At 36.8% G+C, this 16,282-nt stretch overlaps 1 protein-coding gene across 12 annotated transcripts in view; it reads left to right on the plus strand.

Moving 5' to 3' along the window:
• The window catches only part of TENM4 (teneurin transmembrane protein 4), a 1,584,659-nt gene that overhangs the window by 1,311,274 nt on the left and 257,103 nt on the right, over positions 1-16,282 (plus strand). For all 12 annotated transcript variants that reach the window (XM_074303958.1, XM_074303961.1, XM_074303962.1 and 9 more), the window contains 2 exons: positions 10,338-10,552; positions 12,933-13,143. In XM_074303958.1, coding sequence (XP_074160059.1) covers positions 10,338-10,552; positions 12,933-13,143 — 426 coding nt within the window. The remainder of the gene's footprint in view (positions 1-10,337; positions 10,553-12,932; positions 13,144-16,282) is intronic.

Consider the following 16,282-nt stretch of genomic DNA (forward strand, 5'->3'; position numbering starts at 1 on the left):
CCTCATCAGCCATAGGTAGTATCAATTAAAAATGGAGTAATAATATGTTTATTAATTTTGTTCATAGTAAGTTTGTCTCTTATTGTCCATAAGTGATGAATATATTTTAATTGAATCTAACATTAATAATGGTATTATCTACCAGACACTGTGGGTTTTAAATGGGAAAATGATGTTCACCCAGAATATCTATTACAACTGGGGACTTCAACCTTTATTTGTGCTATGGATCCTTGTGGCATTCTGGTAAAATCAATCGATCGTGTCTTAGAATGATGTTTTTAAATAATTGAAAGAAACATAGAAGTTAGTGACTAGAGAGATGTGATTTTTTCTCCATCCAAGCTTACATTCCCAATGAAATCTATTCAGGTTAACAGCCTTAGCATTAAAGGATCTGATTCCATTGCTTCAAATACAAGGCCCATCAATGTTCTCTCATCTAAGGCTAGGCCCAACAAGTGTGGAGAGCACTTGGGACCAACATTTTTTTTTACTCTAGTAGGAGCCCCAGTTGGAATCAAATGGCAGTTCTTCACCAATCTAGGAAAGGCTGTAGGTTTAAGGTATTAACCCCCAAGAACTTAGTCAAGAGCTCATTGAACAAAGTTTATTTATTTCCCTTGGTGATCGCTATCATTGAGTATTTTAACAAAAGTGGGCCAGACTATCTACAATCTCCCCACTAATGAAATTATAGTTTGTGGGTTGTGGGGTTTGCTTTGCTTTTTTCCTAAGGAGTAAGAAGGGGGAAATTGTATCCGCTTACTAGGTTACTTTAATTGCTGTACTTTTGCTTAAAGGGATTAGCTGTCATTACTAATGCAAATAGAATTCCTTGTTTAGGAATCCTGCTAAAACCTGGTCAGCATCAACTGTGATTTACCCCACTCAATAAAACCAGGTACTGAACTTTCTCCCTCTGTGGTTCTTAATTGGTTTGTAACATATATGGGATCTCTAGTCAAGTCGGAGCCTGCACAAGTTTGTGACTAAATCCCGTGGCTACTGTAACTTTGGGAGCTTCAGACTGTCCCATAATGCTGCTTTTCCAATTCATTTTAAAGAGCATCAGAAAAAGATGCGCTGCTCATACAGAAAATCAGTGTTATCTCTGAAGACTTTACATTGGGGAGAGAAACATCTGGGTGTAGTGGGGAGAAGGCATGGGTTGGAAGCCAATCAGGTCTTACTTATCACGCAACTCTTAAGCAAGAAACTCAGTCCTCTTTTTGTACATAGGTTAGGGAGTTCTGTGCTACTTCTTCTGTACTGATAGCTAACATTTATAGAGTACTTTAAGATTTGCAAATATTGTTTTATTTGATCTGCAAAATGACTATGGGAGGTAAGTGTTATTAATAAAAAACCAACAATAATAATGATAATAACTAATGTTTGTATAGTGCTTATTATGTGCCAGATGTACTAATTCCTTCACATTTATTATATCATTTGATCCTTAAAATAATTATAGAGGGTAGATGTTTTTATTATTATTCATAGTCATAGCTAACATTTATATACCACTCAATATTTGTCAGGCAGTGCGCTAAGCCCTTTACAATTATTATCACATTGATCCTCACAACAACCTTATGAGACAAATATTATTATTATTTCCATTTTACAGTTGGGGAAACTGAGATACAGTGAATTGCCCAGAGTCACACAGCTAGTAAGAGTCTGAGATTAGATTTGATTTTAGGTTTTCCTGAAGGTCCAGCATGCTCTGTTCACTGCCTGGCCTAGCTCTTTTGGGAGTCATCCTGTATACAGGGAAAAGAGCCCTTAGTCTGGTAAGATAATTCTTATTATCTGCAGCTCTTGGCTCGCAAAGCTCCTGGACCATCCCTGTCTTTAATCTATTAAAAGTGGATGTGAGGTCGATGGTCTTCTGGGTCCCTCCCAGCCTTAGATCTGAGATCCTAGAATCCTTTGTTCTTCACAGGATTGTAATGATACGATCACTTTATGGATATTGCTTAATGCACTAGATAAACATGAGTTATTAAGTTACTATTAATTGTAAGGGGCTTAGAAAAAAATACATTATTACTGTTTAGGGATGTTAGACATTCTAAATGCAATTGAAGACATCCACATAAGCCCAGTAAAATTCAGAACTATCTCCCTTCTGCAAATAATGAATGCAGATGTTTTTTTTTTTTCAGGGGGAGACATTGTTTAAAATCTTTCTTCCTTAAAATCATATAAGTATTTATGATTTATGGGTTGCTATTGCTGAAAAAAAATTTATGATTGATATGTTAAAAGTATACACAAAGACTTGTATGTTTTCCCTGATAGAATGTAAGCTCCTTGAGGGCAGTCACTCTCCTTTTAAATTTCATTCTTCAGCAGAATAATTGAGTGAGGGTGAAAAGCCACTTAATACAGCAATGCTTCCTGATTGGTCAGTTCATAAAATTATAAAACAGAAGCTAATTGGTCCAATTCTGTGCATACATATTTAACAATATTAACATCTTACATTTCTATAGTGCTTTAACATTTACAAAGGGCTTTTTCTTACAGGGTGGATCTTATCCCTGGTTGACAAAAATGTTAGGTGACTTTCATTTACATAATTCATAACGTTAAAGCCAAGATTCAAACATATATGTATGAAATGTATAAACACCATACATATGTATCTATTCATATAGAGTTAAGACTCCCGTGTGTACATGCACATAAGCTTATATCTCTATGTATGTGAATATGTAAGTATGTATATACACCCACCTGCACAAGTGAATATCTATACAGTAGTAATGATGATGATGATCTCCAGAGTTATGGCTTATAAAGTACATTGATCACAACAACCCTCTGAAGAATATGGAATACAAAGGGGATTATTCCCATTTTATAGATGAAGTTGATGTTTGTCCTTCATTCTCAAAGAGAATGACATTGGGGAGATGATGCCATAATATGCAAGTGAATTGGATTTAAGTGAGGAAGGGCTGTGCAAGATCATCTGCCTCATTTTCCCCTCCAGGGCCACTGGGGTTTAGATTTAGATCAGGATGAGTGGAGATGGCCCTGGATATAGTGGGAGACTTTGGGCTTTTTAAGCTAAAGTCTTACTGATAGATTAAGTAATTAATGATCAGAAAGGGAGAGTAATTTGGCCCTACCAGCAAGGAGCAAATTGAATACTCTTATTGAGATCTTCTGACTTTTCAACTCAGAGAGTATTTGTGTATCTCCCTTCTGTCATATATGTGTATAATAGACCTATCCGCATTTTATAAGAATATAGTCCTTTTTATGGAAGTAATATAAAATGCATTTCAGACTGTGATTTTGAAAGTGGACATAGGGTTCTAGACACAAAAGCCTTCCCAAATAAGTCTGTGTCAACTTATACTATTCATTAATAGTGGAAGAGGGACCCCAGACCTTAAGCAAGTAAGCATTCTGATGATTGAATCATATGGGGAGGGAAAGCTTTTTCTCCTTCTGTAATGAAAGCAAAATTGCCCATCAGTGAGTGCTGCATCCCCTCCTCCCTGCCAGAATGGAGCATTTATTTTGATAACCAAATAAATTTCAGACAGTCGCTAAGGAGACTAAAGTATTGTAAGTCTAAGTTAATGCATTGGAAGCAAAAATAACACATAAACTGCACCCTGGAACGGAAATAGGAACTTGGCATCTCAGTGGTGCTGCCTCAGTTGAATTACCAAATGTTCCAGAGAACACCCAGGCCAGTTTCCAATCTCAGATTTCCTTTTTACCATGCCATAGGAATCTAACTGAAGCAGTTAGAGACTTGTGGTATCATGATTTAGAGCTGGAAAGGACCTTCGTGACCATTGAGTCCAAACTCTTTCATTTTACAAACAAGGAAAGTATGAATTAGAGAAATGATATGACTTACCCATTGTCACATAACTAGTAAATATCGGAGGTGGGATTTAAACTCACCTCTTCAGGACTCCAAATCAAACACTCTGGGACTAAATGGTCATTCACACAGTGCACCCCTGGAAAGTAAAAAGTAATGTGAAAGTGGTAAAGAAAGGATTTCAACTTTGTCTTAGCCAGAGTTACAAATATCCTAGGGAAAAAAATTTTTTTTTTATTTCATGGTTTTGGAAAGTCATGTGCTAAACTCTATTATTTGTCCCTGTACCCTTTCTTCCAACTCTATAAGGACAATCATGGTTCCCATTTCTAGATTGCTCTGCAGTTTCTGAGTTCTTTCCTCACTGAGATAGGTGGGCTAGAAACTATTATGCTTATTTCACAGATGAGGAGACTGAAATTCAGAAAAATTTAGTTTGTATAATCAACATTCACCTGTTCTTCCATCCATAATCTTACTTGTTCTTACAATTCCCTTTGTGAGGTAGGTCATGGAATCTTTGCCATGACCTGCAGAACTTTAAATGACTTTCCCGTGTGAGTTTATCCAGTGCTCCAGAATGAGTGAATGAGGCCGTGACTGCTAAAAAGGGAGCATATAGGTCATTTAGCGTTTCCCTCTCATATTATGGAACAGGGAAGTTAAAGGGACTTGTCCAAACTCAAAGTTAGATTTTCTACACCACCACCCCCAGACTCCAGCACTCATTCTGTGACATCAGATAGTCTGGGTGGATGACAAACATTACTAATTGTTAAATTCTGTATATTTTTTAAATTTTTCTTTCTTTCTTTCTTTTTTTTTTCCCTGAGGCAATTGGGGTTAAGTGACTTGCCCAGGGTCATACAGCTAGGAAGTGTTAAATGTCTGAGACCAGATTTAAACTCGAGTCCTCCTGACTTCAGGGCTGGTGCTCTATCTATTGCACCACCTAGCTGCCCCTAATTGTTAAATTCTATATGAGTGTCACTTATTATTATTACATAGCAGGTTTTAAAACTTAGTGTTGGGTCATTTTTCAGTTGGGTTCAACTCTTCATGACCTCATTTTGGTATTTTCTTGGCAAAGATATAGGAATGGTTTGTCATTTCCTTCTCAATCTTATTTTACAGATGAGGAAACTGAGGCAAACAGGAATAAATGACTTGCCCAAAGTCACACAGTTCCCTGAACTCAGGGAAATGAGTCCTCCGGACTCCAGATCTGACACTCTATCCACTGCACCACCTAGCTAGTGAATCCTGCTCTTTTTTGCCTTATATATATCATGTTAATCACTTCCTTTCATTTTTGATTGATATGAAAACATTCTCTAGCTTGGGATTTTCTGTTTTGATAATACTGTTTTCTATACAGTAGTATATTTAGCCTCATACTCCCTTCAGAACTATTCAGGAAGAAAATTTTCCACTTAGCTCCTCAACTGGGACAGCAAGACAAACAAATTCACTCTTGATCTGCAAAACTTTAAATGACTTTCCTGTATGCGTTTATCCAACACTCCAGAATGAGTATATGAGGCCATGAGATACTATTGACAATCACAGCAAAGTTAATGGAAGGAACATTGTCTTTAGAGGCAAAGGCCCTGGGTTCAGCTGACTGCTATTTAACAAAAGACTTGTGTAACTTTGGAGAAGCCCTGCAAAGTTTCAGTTTTCTCACCTGTAAAATGAAAAGACTTGGATTTTATGGCCTCTATTAGGTTTCTTCCAGCTCTAAACTGATAATTCTATAAATCATTTCCCCTCTTTCCTCCTCAGTTTTCTTATATGTAAAATAGGATTAAAAATACACCCATTCACTTCCTGGTAGGAAAACACTCTGTCTACGGAAACGTGAGCTGTTATTTTAAAGGCCACAAGAAAAGTAGAGACAGATACATTTTTCTAGCAAGGTGATGAAATGCAGTAGGACCATTTATTTTCCTATTTCCCTATGTAGAACTGGTTTTATTCTAGGAAATGCTACTTCAAATCCACTTTATCCCCCTTGCACACATCCAATTCCCCATAAGACAAGAAATATCTCCTTGGGATGAGCTAACTTGGTTTTATTTCTTTGCATGATAAATGGTTCAGTTCCCAGAATCCAATGGATTATTCCTCTCTCCATCACTCTTCCTACCCTGCCCCCCCCCAGCAGTTCTGCTGTTCACATCTCAGGACAAGGGCTTTGTTGTATGGGGGCCTCCAGTAATCAAACCAGGAACATTCCTTCCTACAAATTTGTTTTCCCTTTTTAGTGTTTTATGAATCAGACTTCTGTCCATGAACTTTCTGAACCACAAAGGCTGTGGGTGTTATATTTTTAAAAAGTGAAGTTACTGGGGAGCATTCCTACCATTTAGTACTTAAATGCAAACCCTTTTCCCCTACTCATGGCAGAGGAATCAGTGAGTATTTTTAATGGTGGTGTGCATTTCAACTTTTTTTTTTGTTGTGTATATATATATATATATATATATATATATATATATATATATATATATATTAATTAAAATGACATTTAACAGTTTGAAGCTAAAAACCTGATGTTTCTGCTTTAGAGTTTGCCTGGGAATGACAACATATGGAGTTTAACATTTAAATTGAATTTTATTATTTAAAACAGTAAAATATTTTATTGCTACAACAATGCCCCAACAGCCACCATTTCACCATTAAATGTGTATTGTGAGGGTACTTGACAGGAGTTCTTAACTGCTGCAAAAGGCATTTTAATTCCTTATTCCCCAGATGCAGTTTACAAAAAGTTTTTACATACGTGCTTCCTTTACAGATGACTTTTTGTTCTCCCGAGTGTCTCCAGACAGCTCTGACAACAACAAATCCCGGGAATTCGGATATCCAGTCGTGCCCTTTAATAGCACATGAGAAAATAATTGCTCCTATTTTATAGAGTGTTTTTACAAAGCACCCTCCCCACCAACCGCCTGCAATGAGGAAGGAGCTGATACTTATGTTACTGTCCCTTCTGTACACTTAATAGAGATGGTAGCTCACATGTAGTGATTGCATGTTCAACCCAGTTGGACAAACATTGGTTAAATGGCCTACTATGTACCTGAATTCCACTATATATGTGGGGAGGACAGGTAGATAGGGAGAGAGACAAGGGAAGGAGATAAAAAGGAAAAGAGGCAGGGAGAAAGGGGAAAAAAGAAAGAGAAGGAGGAAGAGGAAAAAAGGAAAAGGAGAGAGAGGAGAAAGAAAAACATGTAAAGGGAGGAAGCTAAGAGAGGATAGAGAGGGAGGGAGGAAAGAGAGAGACAGGAAGGGGGATGAAGGAAGAAAATGTAAAAATGAGAGTGACTATGCTGACAGTCAAAGACCTCACAATCTAGGAAGTATTTCCATTTTCTGACAAAGTTCCACAAAGTTGATAGGTGATGGATAGAGTACTGGGCCTGGAGTCAGGAATACTAATAGTAAATGCAGTCTTAGACACATACTAGCTGTGTGACCCTGGATAAATCATTTACCTCTAAGTGCCTCAGTTTCCTCAGCTGTAAAATGGAAAGAAAATAATAGCAACTGTCTGCAAATGGGGATCAAATGAGATGATATTTATAAAGTGTTTAACATGGTCCTTGGCACATAGTAAACAATAATCTCTTTCCTTTACTTTCCCCCACCTTTCCTTTTCCCCCTTTCCTTTCTCTTTTCCTTTCCCCCCTTTCCTTTTCCCCTCCTTTCCTTTCCCCTCCTTTCCTTTCCCCTTCCTTCCCTTCCATTGTTCCTCCCTCTCAGAGCCTCAGTTTCCTCATCTGTAATATAGGAAATGAAACGCTGTCTTTTTATAGTCTGAGATGCCTAGACATTAAATTTAGTGTGTAGCCACAATTATAGTATAACAATTTGCTAATTATATTTGGTAGATTTGGGACTCCAGGTCCCGGACAATGGAAAAACCAGACTAGATTGGGAATATTGTAGTCTGGCTTCGAGTCTGGGCTCCAGCATGTAGCAGTTGAGTGATGTTGGGCAAGACTTTTGGTGGTTTTGAGCAACAAACATGTTAAGTGCTATACATTGTTCGTGGCACTGGAGATACAAATTAAACAACTAAGTAGTCTTTGTCCTCAAGGGGTTTATATTCTGTTGGAAGAAAACAATGTAGCTAAATATATAAATAGAGAATGCAAGCGAACATATTATAAGGTGATTTCCAGGCTTGGGGGAGGTTCACACATTTAGGGGGAATTAGAAGACATCTCTCATGTTGGATTCGGAGGAAACCTTCATTTTCTCATGTATAAAATGAGTGTACTATTCTCTCATTTCCTAACTCACAGGGTTGTTGTGAAGAATGTACTTTGTAAATCTTAAAGTGCTTTAACAATGTGAGTTATTGTTGTCATTGATGGTTATTACTCTGCATTAAGATGTACTTTGTCTCGATTCAGATTTCTTCTGGCCCTATTCTGTTCCTAGAAAGGCTTAAAGTCTGGCAGGAAATCCTAACATATACTTTTCTGAAGCAAGTGTGTTTAATTATCCAGGGAAAGCAGCCTGATAAGCAATCAGTGTTTTTATCTTCCATCTCTTTTCCTGTCATTGAAATGCCTTCATATCCTTTAGTGGTTACAGAAGTAGGCTGTAGACAGGACTCCTGGCTTGTGCTTCATCTTCCCTAGGGAATGTTTGTCTCCTAGAGGAGGGGCCCAGCATGAAAGATGGTGGATTCACTCTCCAGTTAGCATCCGAGGAGTTAGAGTTGAATAAGACCTTAGAGACCATCTAATCTAAGTGCTTTATTTTACAATCAAGGAAACTGAGACTCAGAGTGAAATGATTTGCCCATGGTGACACAAATTATGAGTGGCAAATTGGGGATTTGACCCCATGCCCTCTGACTCCAGACCCAAAAACAAGATGTTCTGTAGCACTGACTTTCCAATGGTCTTGTGATAGGCGTCCTGTTCCCATTCCCATTTTTTAGTCACAAAATGGGAATTTGGTAGATGAATAAACAAAATCTGTGAAAGATGAGTTGACTTGTCCAGAGTTCAGAGCTAATTAACTATTAAAAATGAATTAAGGTATAATGATCCTGAATCCAAAGCTCTTCCTCCTAGATTCCATTCTAAGTGACTTAAAATAATCCATTGTGTGTTTTTAGAACCAAATTTGAGGAGCCTTTTGATTCTAGGGAGAACTTCTGAACAAGCCTTTCCATGCTAGTAAGCCTTCTATAAGGGTTTATTCCTGCTGTGTCAGGCTGATGGTTCTCTCTTCTCTCAATTTTATGTTACTTATGTTACTGTCCCTTCTTCCCTTCCTTCTTCAACAAAGTTGTCATCATGGTATCTTAGTTATTGAATTTGTTGCCTTGTGTTGGTATGACCAGTTAGTATTCATGGTGCAGAATGATCTGCCCATGGCATGCCAGCCATTCTAAAACTGTTATTATCAGTTGGAAATTTATTAATCACACCTATTTTCCTTTCTCTTGCTATTTTGAGTGTGTGCTTTTACACATACCACACACACACACACACGCACACACACACACAATTGTGTATAACAGTGAATTATTATTTTTAGAATCAAAACATAACAAGCTGTGGAGTTATACAGTAAACAGATGGGCCTTAGGGAGGACCCATGCTGTTTTGGAGGCATGCTTATTTCTAGCAGAAACACTGAGCTGTAAAGGAAGCATGAGCACCATGGCTTAGCAGGAAAAGCTCTGGATTTTGGGTTGAGAGTTGGCTTCTGGTCGTGGCTTCAACACTCTCTTCTTAGTTCTGTGACCTTGATTAATTATATTCCTTCTCCTGGGTTTAGTTTCTCCATCTGTAATGTGAAAATTATGTAGCATGGAGTCATGGCTAGAAGTCTGGATTTGAACTGAGAAGACACTAGTTGTGTGAACCTGAACAAGTCTCTGAGCTTCATTTACCTTAAATGTAAAAGAGAGATTGATGTTACCCACCTCACCAGGTAACTGTGAGGAAAGATGTTAATAAATGGAATAAGATTCAATAAACAAGTATAAGTCCTAATCCTTCTTACTACCTCTGAGAACTTGTCCAAATCCTCAGAGCACTATTGAAATGGCTGCCTTATTATTGAATTTAGGTTCTGAAAACCTAGGTGCATCTCCTAGATCTTGAATTTACCAAATATCTGACATTAGGCAAATCGCTGAGCCTCAGTTGGAGTAGTAATTCTTGCACTGACTCTCTTAAAGGGTTAATGCATGGAAATCATTATAGAAAAGAATTATTATTATTATTATTATTATTATTATTGTCATTTAAAAAGAAAGTTGCAAATGTTTTGATTCTCCATTTGGAGTGAAGACCTTGGATATAGAACCATTCAGAAGGCCCTGAGCCAGCTCTTCTCAATTTTGTGTGCCTTGGGATGCCTCATACCTTCATTTGATTGTGAATTAATTGGGTTTCTGTTGTTTTTTTTTGTTTCCTTCCCACCCTTGTCTTGTTAGGAAAACCTAGTAGTTTCTTTCCAGAAGAGAGTTTTATTGACTCGGGAGAAATTGATGTGGGGAGACGAGCATTCCAGAAGATCCCTCCAGGTATTTTTTGGAGATCTCAGGTGTTCATAGATCATCCAGTGCATCTGAAATTCAATGTGTCCTTGGAAAAGCAGCTCTGGTTGGGATTTATGGCAGAAAAAGGCCTTCCTCCTTCACACACACAGGTAATCGAGTCCTCATTAATGTGTTTCTTTTTCAGGGGAATCAACTCATGTGTCATAACCAAGCCCTCACCTCAACTTTTAAATTTATTTATTTAAAGGCCTATAATTCTAATTTTAGATATTATATTCTCTTCTATTATCTTCTGTCACACCTGAAACCCCAAACTGGAAAGGTTTGTTTTTTTAAAGATTTTTAAGCATAGATTCTCCATTGCCCACGAAATAAAGTATAGACTCCTTAGTTTAATATTCAGGCCCCTTTCACAATCTGGCTTCAGACTAGAAGACCTAGTTTCAGGGCATTTAGGTACAGTAAATAGTAAATAGAGTACTGTCCCTGGATTCAGGAAAACCTGACTTCAAATCTGGCCTCAGACAATGACTAACTGGGTGATTCTGAGCAAGTCATTTCACTCTGATTGCCTCCCCTACAAAAAATAGAAGAGCTGGTTTCAAATGTGGGTTCTGCTCCTATCTTTAAAATAAAGTATCTGTGATCCCTTCTAATCTTAAATCTTACAACATTGATTATATTTTCCAAATAGCATCTCACTCTATCTACTTCCCTTCCTCACATTCTGATCAAACTAAACTACTCACTGTCCCATCCTGTCCCTGATTGCTTCTTTGTATGTGCATGGAGTAATCTCTGCCTGTTGAAATCTTCTTTTTCCTTTAAGTCACAATCCCAAGACCAAATCCTCCATAGAGCATTCTTAAGTAATTCCTGGGCTAAACAGAAACTCTCCCTCCCTTATGTGTCATTATCTTTTTGATCTCTTCTGCCATATTAAACTTTTGTGTCGGAGAGATAGAAACATACATGTACATATATGGCTTATATACATATGTGTCACATTCCCCTTTAGACTATAAACTTTCCTGAATGCAGGGATTATGTCATTCTTTATCTCTGTAGCCAAAGTGCCAAACCCAGTGTACTACACTTTGCTGGACTTTCATAAATGTCTGTTGAACTGAGTTGGTGATAAAGAAGATTTAAAAAATTTCTCATTAGCTCTTTCTAGCAATTCATTTCTTACATAACCACTCAGACTCAGATTTGGAAGAGATTTCAGAGACCATTTACCATTTCAAAGGCCATTCATATCAGAGCAAAACCCCCCTCTGTAACATTCCCAATGAGTAGTCATTCAAATGTCTGTTTCCCTTTAGCTGTCGCCTATTCCTAAAATGAAAGGGATGGATTAAAATGATGTCCTAGGGCTCTGCTGGCTCTAAATCACTGTTTCCTTTCTCTTGCTAGTTTCCTTCTTTCCTTCTTCACTCGCTACTTCTTTATCATTCTTCCTTTTGAATTCCTCCTTCCTCCAAAAAATAGAGATAGTTTATCCTTTTTAAAATAATTTTTTTCTTTATGAATTTAAGTTATCAATAAACATTTAAACACAGAGAACAAAAAAGGGATTGTATATAAACTTAACTTCTGTTATATATTTTGTTTTTTAAAGTCTATATTGAAACTAATTATTTAACAATTTTGTCCAATTTGTGTCCCTTTTTTGTATTCCACTGATTCTTAAATGTTGTATTAGTGTTTTTCCTTCCTTCCTTCCTTCCTTCCTTCCTTCCTTCCTTCCTTCCTTCCTTCCTTCCTTCCTTCCTTCCTTCCTTCCTTCCTTCCTTCCTTCCTTCCTTCCTTCCTTCCTTCCTTCCTTCCTTCCTCCCTCCTTCCCTCTCTCCCCCTTCTTTTCTTTTTCCTTTTCTTTCCCCTATTTCTCTTGTCACATCTCACTAACATCTCCCTTCTCCTTCCTTGATGCCTCCTTATAATAAATAAATATAATCAAGCAAAACAAAAAACACTTTGACCATGCCCCAAAATCTGTGTTTTATTCTATTCCATCAAATCACATGGCGAGCAAATTTCATCATTGGTCCTTGGATGTTATATTGGTCATTGCATTGATTAAAATTCTTAAGTCTTTCAAAGTTATTTTTCTTAAGTTAAAGGGAAATTTAGAAAGAAAAGTCTGAACAGAATGATTGATGTGTGGTCTAATTTAGAGGCAGAGGAAATAATGGATCCTTCAGGTTTATTCTAGCTCTGGAATTCAAGTACTATGCCCATCAGTACAAAAATCAGCCATGTTTGTGGCAAGAAAAGGATGTGGGGGAGGGTTTGGAGAGAATGTTTTTATTCTGCATTCACTAGTGGACAAGATTCCCAAGAGAAATGCAGTTTGGTAAGTTTGTGTTGGTTAATCAACCATCAAATGGAATTAACCTCTCTCCCATCTCCCATCTTGTATTTCCTTGTATCCCTTATGTTAAAAAATCTAGGACAGGCATTTGAAGTTAACCTAAAACAGACTGCTGATTTTTTTCCCTCTCCCTTCTTTTTTTCTTTATTTCTTAGTTTGATTTTGTGGAGCTCTTGGATGGGAGGAGACTGTTGACTCAGGAGGTGAGGAGCTTGGAAGGCCCTCAGCGCCAGTCCCGAGGCTCTGTCCCTCCCTCCAGCCATGAGACTGGCTTCATCCAATATTTGGATTCTGGGATTTGGCACCTGGCTTTCTACAATGATGGAAAGGAATCTGAAGTGGTTTCTTTTCTCACCACTGCTATTGGTAAGGGAATTAAAGATACCATCTTTCCCCATGCTTATTTTGGTACCTATGTGGACAACTAATAAAATGAATTTTCATCATATCCATTTTAATACATATATGGACAATTTTCTTCTCCATATTCTGTTTGGTCGTATTTGTGCAGATAGAGATGTGGGATGAATAGAAAATAATTTTCTCCATGTCCACACTGTTGTTTGTATGAAAAAATGGGACAAGATTAGACACATTTACTTTGTAGTCTGTGTAGACAGAGGAATGGCTTGGATATACAGATTATCAGCTACCTGGTTGTAGGGTTTGTAGATTTAAAAGGTTGATTCCTTTAAATATTCTGGAGCATCTCAAATGCTTTGTTCTCTACCCACCTCCCTTACTTTTATATTCAAGATAGATACTATTTTCTCTTACCCTGTTATTATTTTTAATTAATTTTATTTTTCTTCAGTGGACAAAATAAAATCTATTTTCTTTTCTTCCCTTCTTTCCGCATTGGAAAAGAAAAAGGCACAAAACCCTAATGGAAAATATGCACACTCTAGCAACATAAGTTCCTTCATTGACCATGTCCAATCTGCACATATTGAACCCATTCCTTTTCTGTCAGGAAGTGACTTCATTATCAATCCTTGGAATTGTGTTTGGCCATTGCCTTGGTTTTATCATTTTAAATTCTTTCACAGTTGTTTATTTCTACAATGAAGTTGTTACTATACCAGGTGTTCTCCTATAAGTAGTAGTGGGAAAGCCCAATCTATAAATCAGGGAAAGGAATAGAATGATTCTGTGTCTTATCAACCATTACAACTGAGGAGAGTTTTCCAGCCAAAGAGAAGATGATCATAAGAAATGATGACAAGGTGGATTTCACAAAAACCCAGAAACACTTACAGGAATTGATAATAAGTAAAATGAACAGAACCAGTAGAACATTATACACAGTAACAACAACATTGTGTGATGATCAAGTGATCCAAGACAATTCCAAAAGGCTTTGGATGGAAAATGCCATCTGCATTCAGAGGCAGAATTATGAAGTCCTAATGCAAATCAAAACATACTATTTTCACTTTTTTCAATTTGTTTTTTCTTTCTCATTCTTCTTTCATAATATAATCACTATGGAAATATGTTTAACATGATTGTACATGAATAGCCTATAATGTATTGCTTGATGTATTAGAGAAGAAGGAGGGAAGGAAGGGAGAGGAAAATTTGGAACATCAAATGTTACAAAATGAATATTGAAAACTATCTTTACATCTAATTAAAAAAACAATTAAATGGCAATCTAGTTGGGGAGGGGAGATGAAGAGAAAGAAAAGGTAGGGAAGGGAATAAACATTTATATAGCACCTACTATGTACCTGGTGCTGTGCTGAGTTCTATGTAAATAGAACTTTTGATCTTCTTCCTTAAGTCAGTAGGGAAATAAGTATTTGTACAAGAAAAACCAGTGAGTTTTTATTCTCCCATCTCATCTGTCCTTATTACAATAGCACAGAGAAAGAAAATAAAACACACAGTATAGAACAACAAACATTTATCTATTTTTATTCAATAGGATTTTATTTTTCCAATTACATGTAGAGATAGTTTTCAACATTCATTTTTATATGATTTTGATTTCTAAAATTTTTTCTTCTTCCCCCCCTTCCCCAAGAGAACAAGCATTCTAATATAGGTAATACATATAGGATCATTTTAAACATATTTCTATATTAGTCATACAACAAAAATTTGAATGCTACTATTTGGAGAGTAGTTATAGTTCTGATGAGATGGCAAGGTGAGCTAAATAAGACATCTTTGTTTCTTTTAAAAATCAGCTCCAGGTTTAACCCCTACACGAAGTCTTCCCAGATTTCACCAGGTGATTCTTCTCCCTACCTCCTCACTTCTGCCAAATAATTTTGAATTTATTTTATATGTTTTTTTGTATTGGAAAAATATACCAAGTAGTGTGGTGAATGGATAGAGAACTGGCATCTCTCCCCTAGGTTCAGATTCTGTCTCTGAACTTAGAGAAATTAGGTCATTTCTTAGAGTTCCTCACCCCAGCAAAGTCTAAGATTATAAATTGTTGAAAAGATGCTGAGTGCTTCACTAGAAGGAGCTTCTAACCAGGATCTTCCTATAAACACACCAATGAAATCACTAATATGCATTTGTAAGCATTTTTTTATTGACTTCTCTGTTTGCAAGCTCTTTGAGTCCTGTCTTATTATCCCTAGCAACTAGCAAAATGCCTGACATATATAGCAGGCAATTAATATAATCTTGTTGAATTTAAATGAATTGAATTGAAGGAGCAGTAGGGATACAGAATATTCATACAGAGAGCTGTAATGCACAGATTGGTGATAATGTACAGTACCTAAGAAAGTAAAACCTAAATTAGCCAGGATACTAAGGGAATAGGCTTCTGATTAATTACATTTTCCACTTCACTTAAAGCTACTGAAAACTTTTTTTGCTTTAACTGTCTGCATAAAATATTTCTGACATATTAATAGGTTTTCCTGCCTTAGTAAGTAGAGTAAAATGAGTATGGCTGTGGTTTTTCTTGGATGATGAAGGATTATGGGATCATAATTCTGTATATAAATCTGTACTGCCTAGGACTCTAGATACAAAAAGTAGACAAACTGAATTTAACCTAGGAAATTGGAAGACAAGATAGTACAAGTAATCCATGAATCAGGAATCAGGAATTCTGGAATCCAGTCTTGGCTGTCCCTCTGTAACCTGTTATGTAACCTTGGATAAGATATTTATCCTCTCTAACTTTGTAAAATGAGAAGTTTGGACTAGATTGTTCCTAAGGACCCCATAAACTATGACATTTTGCCTTCTGAGATCCTTTCTAGCTATGATAATCTATGATCTTGTGCTCATTGACTAAGATCTATAACAGACTCTGGGAGCTGATTTACCCCAAAAAATCATCTCTGTTGGATTGCCCTCTTGTCATTTCGCTATCCATTTTGCTCTCCTTAAAACCAGATGATGAGACATTCTGGTGAAAGTGAAGGTACTGAATTATTCAGTTTAATTTCAATTAGTCAATCACAAATTCAAAATGAAACAGTCCTTGCCCTCAAGGAGTTTACAATCTCAAGGGAGAAAGACAGTACAC

Source organism: Sminthopsis crassicaudata, chromosome 3 (assembly GCF_048593235.1).
Source record: "Sminthopsis crassicaudata isolate SCR6 chromosome 3, ASM4859323v1, whole genome shotgun sequence".
NCBI classification, from domain to species: Eukaryota; Metazoa; Chordata; class Mammalia; order Dasyuromorphia; family Dasyuridae; genus Sminthopsis; species Sminthopsis crassicaudata.